Source organism: Polypterus senegalus, chromosome 4, assembly GCF_016835505.1.
Source record: "Polypterus senegalus isolate Bchr_013 chromosome 4, ASM1683550v1, whole genome shotgun sequence".
Classification (NCBI taxonomy): domain Eukaryota; kingdom Metazoa; phylum Chordata; class Cladistia; order Polypteriformes; family Polypteridae; genus Polypterus; species Polypterus senegalus.
The window spans coordinates 9,538,552-9,554,529 of record NC_053157.1 but is presented as its reverse complement, the minus strand read 5'-3'; the positions used below and the strand labels follow the sequence as shown (position 1 = coordinate 9,554,529).

At 44.1% G+C, this 15,978-nt stretch overlaps 1 protein-coding gene across 2 annotated transcripts in view; it reads right to left on the bottom strand.

Annotated features, from left to right (window-relative positions):
- The window catches only part of arhgap10 (Rho GTPase activating protein 10), a 203,980-nt gene that overhangs the window by 110,715 nt on the left and 77,287 nt on the right, over positions 1 to 15,978 (bottom strand). Inside the window, exon 1 of one of the 2 annotated variants that reach the window (XM_039750227.1) lies at positions 1,445 to 1,550. The exons of the other annotated variant lie outside the window; for it this stretch is intronic. Within the exon in view, the coding sequence (XP_039606161.1) occupies positions 1,445 to 1,535 (91 nt within the window). The 5' untranslated portion in view covers positions 1,536 to 1,550. Of the gene's footprint in view, positions 1 to 1,444; positions 1,551 to 15,978 lie in introns of those variants that run through there. 2 annotated transcript variants of the gene reach the window in all.

Here is a 15,978-nt window from a genome sequence, read left to right as displayed (position 1 = left end):
GTGTGGAGTTTGCATGTTCTCCCCGTGTCTGCGTGGGTTTCCTCCCGCATTCCAAAGACATGCAGGTGAGGTGGATTGGCGATCCTAAATTGTCCCTGGTGTGTGTGCCCTGCGGTGGTGATGTCAGGCTTGGCAGCAGCTGCTCGGCCATGGAGACCCAATCCATGAAGCTCTCTCTCTATGCTGCACTGTTCTTGAGCTTTTGGAGGTCCTATCGACTCTACAGAAAGTTGGTGACTCCTGCACACCTCAGCATGCGCTGTCCCCGCTCTGTGGCCCACTACTTCGCGGCTGAGTTGCTGTTGTTCCCAATTGATTCCACTTTGTTATAATACCAATAACAGTCGACCGTGGAGTGTTTAGTAGTGAGGAAATGTCACGAGGGCAGCACGGTGGCGCAGTGGGTAGCGCTGCTGCCTCACAGTTAGGAGACCCGGGTTCGCTTAGAGTTTGCATGTTCTCCCCGTGTCTGCGTGGGTTTCCTCCAGATACTCCACTGATTCTAAATTGTCCCTAGTGTGTGTGTGTGTGTGTGTGTGTGTGTGTGTGTGTGTGTGTGTGTGTGGCTGTGGTGGGCTGCCCAGGGTTTGTTTCCTGCCTTGCTCCCTGTGTTGGCTGGGATTGGCTCCAGCAGACCCCCGTGACCCTGTAGTTAGGATATAGCAGGTTGGATAATAGATGGATGGACAATAATGAGATAGAAAATGAGCTAAAACAACTGGTGTCCATCATACAATAGCTGAAAATAAAGAAAGTTGAAGGATCCAGGAATGTCGATCCGCTCAGGTCCACAAAACATTTTACCAGAGCTCTTAGAAAAGAGAAAATCGACCATTTCAGAAATGTCTGCTAATGCACAACGAGAGCAGCAACAAGCCACCGAATTAAAGAACGAGTTTAATTAACAACAGGAATTGGTACCTTATTAAGCAGCTGGTTGGAGTGAAACTGGTTGGAGTTTGAGGCCCTGACTTCTGTTGGCTCCCTCACTTCACATTTCATTTCTGTTTGGGTGCCATTTAAGGAAAGAAATGAAGAAATTCAGGAGAACAAATCTTAAAAAACAAGTCAATTATAATGAATTCCCAAAAGGGGCAGCACGGTGGCGCAGTGGGTTGCACTGCTACCTCGCAGTAAGGAGACCTGGTGGTTCGCCTCCCGGGTCCTCCCTGCCTGTGTGGAGTTTGCATGTTCTCCCCGTGTCTGCGTGGGTTTCCTCCCACAGTCCAAAGACATGCAGGTTAAATTGTCCCTGGTGTGTGCCCGGGGTTTGTTTCCTGCCTTGTACCCTGTGTTGGCTGGGATTGGCTCCAGCAGACCCCTGTGACCCTGTAGTTAGGATATAGCGGGCTGGATAATGGATGGATGGATGGATTCCCATGAAGTTAATTAGCAGCACAAACAGGGCACTCATTAAAAAAAAAAAAAAGGTAAAAATGAAAACCTGAAGCCACGGTGGTCCTCCAGGACCGGAGTTGGCGACCCCTGGCCAAGCCCCTGGATATCTGTGATTCAATGGAGACAGTCAGATCCATTGAAGGAGCTTCAGTTCATTGGCCGCTCACCTGGAACACCTCATCCTGACTTGATGGACCTGAAGTGGTGAGAAATGCAGGGGTAGACTCACTTTGCCCCGTGACAAATCCTCATTAGCTGGAAATGACAGGCTTGGGTTATCATTCAGAGAAGTGACTTCTAAGATCAGGGGTAACCGTAAAGATCCAAACTTGAAAATATAACTGTTTCATTGATTTATTGCACTTCTGGATTTCTGAACCTTTTCGACTGACGTAAGCGACGACCGGCGGCCCAACCCAGCCGGGATGCCCAAGACACAGAAAGTAGGGAACGCTAGATGGCAGCTCCCCAGGATTGCAGCGGTGCTCCGGATACCCACAGGGCACCATGGGACTTGGACTTCTACATCTCAGCCCGGTTGGGGTTCCGTGGGTGCCACCAGGGGGTGCTGTTGAAGGTGGAGGAGCCGTACGGCATGAGGTTTCCGCCTAACCCAGATGTGCTTGCAGGCCACGTGAGCGTGAAGAGCAGAAGCACTTCTGGGTCGACCAACATAAGAGGACTGGACTGACCTCACAGGGACGAGCCAGAGTCGGGTGGAAGGTGGACAAAGCTTGCTGGGAGGAGCAGAGAAGAGAGAGAGAGAGAGACAGAGAAGACAAAGAAGAAGAAGTAGAAGAATTCTGGGCTGTGCCTGGTGTTTAATTGCGGCTGTGGTGGTCAGAAACGCTTTGAACGTCTGCCCTGTGATCATTGTGTGCCCTCTAGTGTCCGCACTACATTTAGGACTTCTTTGCCTTGGTGCTTTTGGGTGATCCCTTTGCTTCTTCTGCTCCATGAAGACTTGGTGTTATTGAACAGTATTTTCAGAAAATCAGAATCTTTATAAAATACAAAGTTGTGTTTCTCCATATTACTAGCCGGGATTTGACAGTGAAATCCCCCTCTAGTGGGCATTTTCCTGGACACTTTACTGGGATTTATGTGCTTTGGGACTCCTAGTCCATGATAGATTGTACCAGGGCCACCGGGGATGTCATCATAAAGCTGGAGGATTCATATGGATGCAGCAGAAAAAGTGTAGAAACAACAGACCACCAAGCAAAAAAAACTAAGAAGCTATGGGCATGCAGATGGAATTGCCAAGTCTAGACATTCACATTCAAAAGAAAACCTAAAAACAAAAAAGGAAAGGAGAGGCCATGAGGGTCACGACAGAGCGGCCTAAGACTTCTGAATGCGGCTGATGAATGAGAAGGCCATAGCCAGGGTGCGGGATGTCATCCGGGTGGGAAACGTCAGATCAAATGAAGCGTCCCGCACATCACTGGGCTGTGAAAGCGGCAACCTTGCAGGGGGTCAGGGACCCTTAAACTTCCGTAGACCCTCACACTGTGAAACCAAGGTGTGAATAAAACCTGCCGAGCGATGGTACTGGGAAGGACTTGGCATCGGGTCAGCGGTCCCCATACTCTTCGGTCTCGGGTTTCCTGCTATTTAAATTTGATCCGAGGGCTTATTTGAGACATTTAGGAGAAACAAAATACTCTGAGCTGGGCAGGCATGCCATTCATAGCAGGCATCCTCTGTGACCACGCTGGGCTTTAAATAGCCGTCCACGTCAAGAAGTGGGCCTGGCCTGGTGGCATCTGAACACGATAGAGTGACTGCTGCTCTATCAGAAGGCTAAAGAGTAATAATGCAAATGGCCCATAATGCTTTGCAATGTCATCTGGCTGCGCCCCACTGATGTCCACATGGGCTCCTTTCATTACAAACATCACCGACCAAAGTGTTTCCAATGGACATTAAACCACAAGTTTACACAGCATTAGGGCGGGCTCACTTCTGTGCCCGTAATGCCAAACGGAGCAACACCACAAGGTCCGAGTAAAACATAAGAGCCCCCCTCAGAACTCCATTGCAGCACCCAAGTAGGTCAGCAGCACTCGTGGCCATTCAGAAAGTAACTGGTACTGCTGGACACCCAGCTCATCTCTCCAGTCAAACAGACAGAGAGCTGACGCTGAAGAATAGCCGCCGGCCGCAGGGGTTTGACTGGCTATCAGACCCGAACAGGGCCAGTGAAGGGCGGCACAGGACACAAAATAAATGCGCTGACGTGGATTAAAATTGGCGATCTGTTGTCATTTCAGATCTAAGTGTTAGGCAAAGGCACACACAGCCTCACTACGAAAGGCGCTATAAGACTGTTGGAACTGCATACAAGAGTTTAAATAATTACATTGTACAGAAAAAAGATGTTTAATAAAAATGGATACAGAGACAGTGTGAAAGGCACTATATAATAGATAGATAGATAGATGTGAAAGGCACTATATAATAAATAGATAGATAGCTAGAGAGCTAGACAGATAACAACATTTATTTATATAACACATTTTCATACAAAAAGTAGCTCAAAGTGCTTTACATAATGAAGAATAGAAAAATAAAAGACACATAAGAAAATAAAAAAAGTCAACATTAATTAACATAAAATTAAAGTAAGGTCCAATGGCCAGGGTGGACAGAAAAAACAAAAAAATATCTCCAGACGGCTGGAGAAAAAAATAAAATCCGTAGGGATTCCAGACCATGAGACCACCCAGTCCCCTCTGATAGACAGATAGATAGATAGATAGATAGATAGATAGATAGATAGATAGATAGATAGATAGATATGAAAGGCACTATATGATAGATAGATAGATAGATAGATAGATAGATAGATAGATAGATAGATAGATAGATAGATAGATAGATAGATAGATATGAAAGGCACTATATGATAGATAGATAGATAGATAGATAGATAGATAGATATGAAAGGCACTATATGATAGATAGATAGATAGATTGATAGATAGATAGATAGATAGATAGATAGATAGATAGATATGAAAGGCACTAATAGATAGATAGATAGATAGATAGATAGATAGATAGATAGATAGATAGATAGATAGATAGATAGATAGATAGATATTATGAAAGACGCTATATAGTAGACAGGCATGTTGAAATCTAAGTAATCAACGTAGGCCTCAGTGTTAACATTATCAGTACACCATCTATTCAAATGTATTACTTTGTAATTCATGTACTGTACTAATAAAATACATCACATTTTTCATTTCAACAGATGGCACATCACTAACATTTGTCATAATAAAATGCATTACAACAAATGTTTGTAATGTACCATCTGTTGGAATGACCAATGCAATACATATATCTATTATTGTTCAATGCCATTTGTTATGGGGTTCATAAAAGCTGTGTTAATGTTTGTGATGCGCCTTTTGTTGGAATGACAAAGATCAGTCGGCATGAAGATCAACTATTTGCCTGTTCAAATCTGTTGATAAAGTGAAGTGGGGTGTACACACTTTCTCACATGAGTGTATTTGTGTGTGGAAAAGTCTGTGAACCTTCGCTTTCATTACCTGTCGTGACCCCCGCACCACCCTGTGGTGCAGCAGTCACTTGATCAGCCCTGCACAAACAACGGATGATTTAAAAGATGGCCTTATACTTGCCATCTCCTTAAATTTATTATAATTTAAAATGTGATATGTAAACACGTTTCACAATACTGTAGGAGTGTTTATAAATCATAAAAAATTCTGCATGGACATTAGGGATTCAAACATTTTCTGGATGTTTCCATTAGTTTAAAAGTCACGGTCTGCCAGACCCATCTAATATTCTGACTGGAAAAATATCATCCCGCCATTTTAATTTATTTATCTTTTTACCCACGTAAAATCTAATGTTAGCATATTAAAGCAAGGGTACAAACCCCAATTAGAGGGCACAGTCAGGCACACACCAGGTTAGTATTGAGTCTGCTGTTATCTTTACCCATATATCTTTGGCAGAGGGGATGAGCACAGGGAGAAGATACCAACTGCAGACCCAAATGTGAACCCAGGACCCTATAGCTATAAGACAGTTATGTTTCTGCCATAGTTCCTCCCCTGGTTTATGTTTAGATTCTATTTTTTTGATCTTTTATGCTCATGCTTTTTCCCTTTAATATTACACTTTGCAGTGCCATGAAAAAGTATTTGCCCCTTTCTCGTCTGTTCACTGCTTCTGATCACTAAACAAATTAAGTGGAATACAAAAGACGATGTGAATAAACACAATATGCAGGTCTTAAAGGGCCGTTTGATTTATTGAAGACCTAGGCATTGACTTTGTCATTCCAACAAATGGTGCATCACACACATTAGCACTGCTTTATGAATCCCATACCAAATGGCATATAACAGAGACTTTGGATAAAGGAATTAGACACTTAATAATTGTAATTTTCAAGTGTATGGGACTCTCTGTGCTGGCCAGGTATGGCTACTGTCACTGTGTGACCATGTGTTAGTCACTTCACCGGCATGTGATCCAATTGGTAAAAAAAACAAATGTCACCAAAATGTATCTCAAATATTGCAAGTCCCTTTGGATAAAGACGTTAGGCGATTACTGTAATAATTGTAACTTTTCAATGTGTAGGACTGTGTCCCCTGACCAAATATGGCTACTGTCACTGTTTGACACTGAGCATGTCACTTTGCCTACATGTGCTCCAATTGGAAAAACTAATGAAACATAACCAAGCGTATCATACACGTTTGTAAGTTGCTTTGGACCAAATCATTACAAAAGGGGCACCCTTCAAATTCCAAACGTTGGCCGAGCCCCGAGGCGCACGTTCACTGTGTGCTTTCAGCCTCGATTTGTCCTCTTAGTCTAACGTCACACACGACTTGATTTGTGGATCACAACAACTTGATGAATGTCCTGCTGAAAATAGCCTGAGAAAACTGGGCTGGTCGTCCCCCACCGAGGCTCAGCTTCAGAGAGAGGGGTGGGATTAGTTTCTGGGTTTTGTCTTTGGGAGTCAAATGGCAAACGCAAACTTCTCAGCAGACTTCCTAAATTAGCTCTGTGAAACCTCAGCTGAGCACCAACGCCTCCAGTGAGTCCTGCAGAGAGAAGCTCCAAAGTGACATTTAGTGCAGAGTCACGAGAGAGAGAGAGAGAGAGAGAGAGAGGGAGGGGCAGTAGTGGGGGGGGATTTTACGTAAACTCCATTGAGTCGAGACTGAAACCGAGAGGGGGCCTAATGGAGGAGTCTCACTGCTTTACGCACGTCAGCTGCCAAATGGGCCGACAGCAGTGGAGTTTTTGCATTAAGGGCCAGCGTTACAAACGTTAAGCGTCCCTCAGGAATTGAACTTAGCGTCATCATAATGTCTACACGAGCCCACAGGGTTGTCTTCATAAAGCATTTATTTTCTATCATAGGCTCAATATAATCTCCTACAGCAATTGCCGGGAGGTTTACTGACCTCAGCAGTGACATTCATGTGACTCTGGTGACTCTCCCTACAGACTGGGAGAGCATGGGGGGGGGTCATGAGGTCGCTGGTAAGGGGTGTGCGGCGCTCCCCATATCTCTGCAAATGGACGAAGGCAGGGCTCTAGACTAACTTCTTGCACTGGTTGCACTGGTGCGCCTGACTTTTTTTCTTAGGTGCACCAGCACAAAAGTTAGGTGCACCCAAATTTTCAACCGCATCACATTTAACACCACAGTTTTACAAGTTCGCTTTATTTATTTATTTATTTGTTTTTTATTTTTTAATCGCTGTCCATATAGGCAATATTGACTTGTAAATGATTAACTAACAATCTGGTCTTTTTTCTGTCCCCCCTGGCCATTGAACCTTACTCTTATTCGATGTTAATGTTGATTTATTTTGTTTTAAAATTGTGTCTTTCATTTTTCTATTCTTTAATATGTAAAGCACTTTGAGCTACTGTTTGTATGAAAATGTGCTATAGAAATAAATGTTGTTGTTGTTGGTCGATATAAAGTTCTTCATTTGAAGGCAAGCACAATTCTACAAGAAAGGTAACTTACTGAAAAAGTGTTGGTGCTTAAAGTGCTTTACCGAGCGGAAATGTAAACTTAAAAAAATCTCAAGATAAATTAACTCAAAAGAAAATCTAAATTAAGTGTTTTGAGGGCTTCAAACTGAACATCTCATGGCTCAATGTCTTATGGACTATCCTCCATTGCAGTCACATGCCCCTCGGATGGCCAACTCCTGTAGTTTGGCCTTCTTGACCAAACCAGCTGGCCACACTCTCTCTAGCATCAAAATCTTCCAGGCTTGGGCATGAGCATGCCCGACCTCAATGTGTCCAATAAGTATATTCACCGGTCTTCGTCTCCACAAGACACGACCGTACACAATGACGCGTTCCTTTGTGGCGATATCTGCGTCTCCGTCGATCAGGAACGCCATGTACGCACTGTTCGCAATTTGACCAGATGTCTTTTTTTTTTTCAATGTATCTGCGATGACTCCTATAAATTGGCCGCACGCGACATCATTGCTGTACGTCGGGTTTACGTTCAAGCCATTTTTCTTCATAAGAATTATTTCGGACTTGAATTTAGTGAAGGGAAGTTGCAATATTGTAGGCAACGTTAAACTTAATTATCATCTCGGCCTCGTCTGATGATCTGTTTGCTGCTGCCTGCCGCTGAAAGGCAGACACTTGAGCAGTGCATTTATCGCGGCATGTAATGTGTTTTATAGATGCATTGTGCTTTTTCAGCGTTTCAATTCTAAATGTATTAGAACCAGTCACAAATGCACTACTGCCGGCCATGGTCTTCCCACACTCTTTACCGTAAATACAGTGCATTATATTATCGGCATTACTGTATCTTAGCCAGGAAACTGGTCAAGCCACTCTTTTCGAAATGTATACACTTTACCCCTTTTAATTTCAGTGGGCTCGGACTCGATCGTATGTGGCTCATTATCTAATGCCGCCTCCGGACCAGGGCTTGCTATAACTTGGGAGGTTGATGGCTCCGTGTCAGAGCATTGGTTATGATTTTCGGACGGATCAGGCCCTAACTTAACATTCTTAACGAAAAAGCTGTCAATCGTTCTTTTCATCTTCTCTCATAATCCGCGGCTACATCCACTGTTTACCTGATGGGCTACTCACCTCTCTCTGTCTGACCGCATCGCATGCATTTTCAAACGTACACACACGTACAGGAATATCTGGACCACGGCCAATCAGAGGGGCGGATCCGCCTTCACTATCTCTGATTGGTTTAGACCACGATATGGGCCTAATGTGTGTCTGTTGTTGAACAACAGGGAGACTTTAAGAGTCACGGAGTTTCGTTTTTTTTCCCCCTCGAACGGCTGGTCGCACCGGTGCAACCTTTGATTTTTTTTTAGTCGCACCATTGAGAAATTGGTCGCACTCTAGAGCCCTGGAAGGTCCAAGTCTTTAGAGTCCTGGTGCTTCCTGTCTTGCTATACGGTTGCGAGACATAGACACTATCCAGTGACCTGAGACGAAGACTGGACTCCTTGGGTACTGCGTCTCTCCGGAAAACCCTTGGGTACCGTTGGTTTGACTTTGTGTTGCTCATGGAGTCCCGCATTGTGAAGGAGCGTCATGTCACAAAGCAAAGATCATCTCAAACTGGTGTCTTGAACATGACGATGAGTTCACTGGACTCCAGTGGCCTCCACAGTCAGCAGTCATCAATCCAGTTGAACACCTTTGGGATGTGGTGGAACAAGAGATTCACATCAGGGATGTGTAGCCGACAAATTTGCAGCAACTTCGTGAGGCTATCAAGTCAATGTGGAGGAATGAGGGAGGTTTCCTGCACCTTGTTGAGTCTGTGCCATGAAGAATTAAGGCAGTTCTGAAGGCAAAAGAGTGGTCCAACCGGGTAATAATAGGCTGTACCTAATAAAGTGGCCACTGAGCGTATTTAAAAGAGTAAGATATTGAAGGCAATGCACCTCCTCACTCCCTAAACAGTTAAATTAGATGGCTCCTTCCAGCGAGATAACGCGCCTGAGTATTGTTGCTGATCATGTCCACCCCTTTATCACCACAGTGTCCCCATCTTCTAATGGCTCCATCCAGCAGGATAACGCACCATGTCAGAACGCTCAGATCATCTCAAACTGGTTTCCTGAACATGACGATGAGTTCACTGGACTCAAATGGCCTCCACAGTCACCAGACCTCAATCCAGTAGAGCACCTTTGGGATGTGGTGGAATGGGAGGTTTGCGTCACGGATCACGTCAATACGGACCACAATCCCTCAGGAATGTTTCCTGCACCTTGCTGAATTTGTGCCATGAAGAATTACGGCAGCTCTGAAGGCAAAAGGGGGTCCAACCGGGTACTAGCAGGGTGTACCTAATAAAGTGGCCACTGAGCGTATTTAAAAGAGTAAGATATTGCAGGCAGTGCACCTCCTCACTCTCTAAACTGTTAATTATTAGATGGCTCCTTCCAGCAAATCAGAAAGCTCACATCATCTCAAACCTTGAACCGATGAGTACAGACTCAAACCAGTCACCAGACCTCAATCCATCAGAGCACCTTTGGGATGTGGTGGAACAGGAGATTCACATTATGAATTGCATTTGACAAATCTGCAGCAACTGCGTGATGCTATCACGTCTCTATGGACCACAGTCCCTCAGGAATGTTTTCAACACCTTGTTGAGTCGGTGCCACGTAGAATCACGGCACCTATGGTGGGGTGGATAGATGTTGCCCTCATGTGGTCCATAGTGGCTAGTCTGTATTATCAGACTTTGACGACCTGTTGGTGTCCCACTCAGTGTCTGGAGCGCGCACCCATTCAGTAGCACAGAAGGGCACCCCTAATGTGTATATACCGCGTATATAAGGAGCATGTGCCCCGTGGTTTATGGTGAAGGCCCACTTTTACTTTCATAAATGCTCCCCAGCAGCTAACAGTGCCCAGTGAGTATCATCAGAATCTGCAGAGAGAGTGTCGACCTCGCCGAGAGGTTTACTTGCCACGGCAGTGACATTCATGTGGCCCTGGTGACTATTCCTATGAAGTCAGCAGATGGAGTGGGAGAGCATGGGTGGGTCATGAGGTTGCTGGAATGGGGGGTGTGGCGCACCAGATATCTGCAAAAGGACGAAGGTCCAAGTCTTTAGGGTCTTGGCGCTTCCTGTTTTTGAGACGTGGACGCTATCCAGTGACCTGAGACAAAGACTGGACTCCTGTGTCTCTTCAGAGAATCCTTGGGTACCGCTGGGTTGACTTTGTGTTGCTCATGGAGTCCCAAATGAGGCACATGACCTGCATTGTGAGGGAGCGTCAGTGACGGCACTACGGCCATGAGGCGTGATTACACGAGGTTGATTCGGCTCATTGTTGAGGACCAGCCCAAGGGGACAGCCACATAACACCTGGCTGCAGCAGAGAGTGGGCCACTTCCAGAGGGTGGCACTCGACCACATGTCTGTCTAGGGGGAGGTTGCCAAAAAGGATCCTGAGCTGTTTCGTCATGTGGTGGGCACAGCAATGTGCTGTACCAGTGCATGCTCCCCAACCTAACCTAACCTAACCTCCAATAACCCTAACCTAACCTAACCTAACCTGGGGTGGGGGGGTCCTCTCTTGGTACCCTTTAACTTTCATAAATGGCACTTCTCAGATGACGGTGCCCTGGGTGGCTGCCTATGTCACCTAATGGATTGAGCCGCTCTGACCCGACCCCAGTCCTCCGTCTCATTCCCCCTTGTCAGTCGGCTCCATTATTGCAGTTCTATTACGCCTCTACTCAATGCTCAAGTTAAGCAGGAGGCGGCCACTTTTCCGTTGCTTAATCAGCGTAATGATACACACAGATGGCCTTTACAAGTCGAGGCTCCTCTTTTACATTCATTACGGCAGGCGGCGGCAGCTGCCAACTGTTTCTCGTGTGGCGGCAGGCGTGGGCCCCAGGAACTGCATGCACACTTGTAATTAGGTGTTGCCGGCCTGAAGAGAATCTTCAACTGGCAGGAAACGAGTCAACGTTTTACAGCCAAATTCAACATTCGATTTGATTCCAAAAGAGAGGAAGAAACGACTCCTGATAAACTGGCATTTGCTATTTTTATTTTATTGTAAACATGAGCATGAAAGACTGGAAGGCCAGCATGGAAAAGCAAACACGCACACACACACGCACTCGCACTGACATACAGACACTCCATTGGGAGTCCGGTAATTGTCAGGTGTGCACACCGATGTTTAGGCCTTGCTGTTTACTCATCAGTGGAAATCTCAATCATAATGAAGATGCAGAAGTCGCTTATTAGTGCATGAAGTTTGGGTGCAGACTCACTTAACCCTTTAAAAGCCTATTTTGTTACGCCCTTTCACAAGACGAGGCTGATTGAGAAATGGGAACAAACCAGGAAAGGAAACGATCACCGAAGCCACAGTTGAAACTAGAGACCTGACCTATGGTTCGGCACTAACAGAGCGTTAATCAAAGAAGTCCAAGGAGGTTCTGCTCAACCTTTATAACGCACTGGTGAGGCCTCATCTGGAGTCCTGTGTGCAGTTTTGGTCTCCAGGCTACAAAAATGACATTGAAGCGCTAGAAAAGGTCCAGAGAAGAGCAACCCGGCTGATTCAGGGGCTACAGGGGTTGAGTTATGAGAAAAGACTAAAAGAGCTGAGCCTTTAAAGTTTAAACAAAAAAAGATTAAGAGGAGACCCGAGTGAATTAAGAAGGGAATTAGTCCAGTGGGTCAAGGCGGTGACATTAAAATGAGGTCATCAAGAACACGGGGACACAGTTAGAAACTTGTGAAGGAGAAATTTGGCACAAACATTAAGAAGATTTTCTTCACACAGAGAATCACAGACACCTGGAATAAGAGACCAAGTAGTGTGGTGGACAGCAAGACTTTAGGGACCTTCAGAACTGAACTTGATGTTTTTTTCAGAAGAGTTTAGTAGACGGGACTGGTGAGCTTTATAACACACTGGTGAGGCCTCATCTGGAGTCCTGGGTGCAGTTTTGGTCTCCAAAAAGACATAACAGCACTAGAGAAAGGTCCAGAGGAGAGCAACTCGGCTGATTCAGGGCTACAGGGGATGAGTTATGAGGAAAAATTAAAAGAGCTGAGCCTTTACAGTCTAAACACAAGAAGATGGAATGCAAATAAATGTAAATTATTTAACATGGGAAGTAAAAATGTGAAGTCTGAATGCACAATGGGAGGTCTGACAATCGCAAGTTCACCTTATGTGAAGGATTCAGGAGTGGACTCTAAGCTATTGACTGCCAGACAGTGTTCAGAAGACATTAAGAAGGCTAACAGACTCTCAGGTTATATAGCGCTTTGATGTGTGGAGTACAAGTCACTGGAGGTTCTGCTCAAGCTTTATAACACACTGGTGAGGCCTCATCTGGAGTACTGTGGGCAGTTTTGGTCTCCATAATGACATAGCAGTATTAGAGGAAGTCCAGAGAAGAGCAACTCGGCTGATTTCAGGGCTACAGGGGATGAGTTATGAGGAAAGATTAAAAGAGCTGAGCCTTTACAGTGTAAACAGAAGAAAATGTAATGTAAGTGAATATAAAGAATTACACATAGGAAATAAAAATGTGAGGTTTGAATACACAACGGGGGTCTGAAAATCAAAGAGTCCACCTTATGAGAAGGACTTGGGAGTCATTGTGGAGTCGACACGATCAACTGCCACAATCAGACTACCATTATGAAGGGTAACAGACTGTCAGGTTATATAGCGCCTTGATGTGTGGAGTACAAGTCACAGGAGGTTCTGCTCAAGCTTTATAACACACTGGTGAGGCCTCATCTGGAGTATGGTTATGGAGGAATATTTCGGACAAAATGAAATAAATAAATAAATACTGTGAAATGTGAGCATAAATAAAAGTACTGTGAAATGTGAGCATAAATAAATAAATGTGTCATGAAATGAGAGCATAAATAAATAAATGTGTCACGAAATATGTTTTTCGTTGCTTATTTATTTATTTCATTTTGTCCGTAACATTCCTGCAAACCGTCATGAAATACGGCTTGAAATAAAACTGTCACTTTCACTCGTCAAAGTTGAGAGGGTGGGCTCTAACACGCCCTCTAGTTACTGATTGGTGAATCGATAGCACAAGAATTAATTAGAAAAATGCTTACTACTGTCGATGAAATGGATTCTGCCGAAGATATTACGTATTTCAGAGAGAGAACTGAAGATTTATCGGAAGAAATTACAATGTTGGCGGCCCTTTTAGACTCCGATATAGATGAAACTGTTTTGAAATTATCGAAGAACAGGTGGAACGGACTCTACTACACTCCAGTTCAGGTGATGCAGTACCCTGCTCTGGACGTCCATCCTTTGACATTCCAGCTGAGTCAATAGAACACCTTCTGTTATGCGGTTTAAAAGTACAACAGATTGCAGATCTGTATGATGTATCAGAGAAGACGATCACAAGACGAATGAGCCAGTTTGATATACGGTAAGCTACAACGGCTGTATTAGTTTAGGTACTTTGACATGGAATGCCCAAAGCAGCTCCAACTAATATTTTGAACTGAACAACTTTACCACTGATCAGAGCTGTACAGTTGTTTGAAAAAGTAGCTGCGAATATGCAACTGACTTTCTACTCGTAAAACAAGGGTCAAATACTCAGTTCTAAAAGGGCCGCCAACATTGTAATTTCTTCCGATAAATCTTCAATTCTCTCTGAAATACGTAATATCTTCGGCAGAATCCATTTAATCGGCAGTAGTAAGCATTTTTCTAAATAATTCGTGTGCTATCGATTCACCAATCAGTAACTAGAGGGCGTGTTAGGGACCGCCCTCTCAACTTTGACGAGTGAAAGTGACAGTTTTATTTCAAGCCGTATTTCATGACGGTTTGCAGGAATGTTACGGACAAAATGAAATAAATAAATAAGCAACGAAAAACATATTTCGTGACACATTTATTTATTTATGCTCTCATTTCATGACACATTTATTTATTAAGGGTGTCATTTCATGACACATTTATTTATTTATGCTCACATTTCACAGTACTTTTATTTATTTACGCATTTATTTATTTATTTCATTTTGTCCGAAATATTCCTCCATATATGGTGGGCAGTTTTGGTCTCCTTAATAACATAGCAGCACTAGAGGAAGTCCAGAGAAGAGCAACTCAGCTGATTTCAGGGCTACATGGGATGAGTTATGAGGAAAGATTAAAAGAGCTGAGCCTTTACAGTTTAAAGAAAATGAGATTAAGAGGAGGCCTGAGTGAAGTGTTTAAATTACGAAGGGAATTTGTCCAGTGGATCGAGACGGTGACTTTAAAATTAATTCAGTGAGAACACAAGGACACAGCTGGAAACTTGTGAAGGGTAAATTTCGCTCAAACATTAGGAAGTTTTTCTATACACAAAGAACGATAGACACTTGGAATAAGTGACCAAGTAGTGTGGTGGACAGAAGGACTTTCAGAACTTGACTTGATGTTATTTTCAGATGACTTTAGTAGACAGGACTTGTGAGCTTAATAACACACTGGTGAGGCCTCATCTGGAGTCAGTCCTGAGTGCAGGTTTGGTCTCCAGGATACAAAAAGGACATAACGGCACAAGAAAATGTCCAGAGAAGAGCAACTTGGCTGATTCAGTGGCTACAGAGGATGAGTTATGAGGAAAGATTAAAAGAGCTGAGCCTTTACAGTGTAAACAGAAGAAAATGTAATGTAAGTGAATATAAAGAATTACACATAGGAAATAAAAATGTGAGGTTTGAAAACACAACGGAGGTCTGAAAATCGAGAGTCCACCTTATGAGAAGGACTTGGGAGTCGTTGTGGAGTCGACACGATCAACTGCCACAATCAGACTACCATTAAGAAGGGTAACAGAATGTCAGGTTATATAGCGCCTTGATGTGTGGAGTACAAGTCACAGGAGGTTCTGCTCAGGCTTTATAACACACTGGTGAGGCCTCATCTGGAGTCCTGTGGGCAGTTTTGGGTCTCCAGGCTTCAAAAAGTACATAACAGTACTAGAGAAGGTACAGAGAAGAGCAACTTGGCTGAGTCCAGGACTACAGGGGATGAGTTATGAAGAAAGATTAAAAGAGCTGAGCCTTTACAGTCTAAGCTGAAGAAAACGGAATGTAATTAAATGTAAATTATTAGACATAGGAAGATAAAATGTGAGGTATGAATACACAATGGGAGGACAAAAATGGAGAGTCCACCTTATGAGGAGTTAGGAGTCGCAGTGGACTCTAAGCTATCAACTGCCAGACAAGTGTGCAGAAGCCATGAAGAAGGCTAACAGAATGTCAGGTTATATAGCGCCTTGACGTGTGGAGTACAAGTCACAGGAGGTTCTGCTCAAGCTTTATAACACACTGGTGAGGCCTCATCTGGAGTCCTGAGTGCAGTTTTGGTCTCCAGGATACAAAAGGGACATAACGGCACAAGAAAATGTCCAGAGAAGATCGACTTGGCTGATTCAGTGGCTACATGGGATGAGTTATGAGGAAAGATTAAAAGAGCTGAGCCTTTACAGTTTAAGGA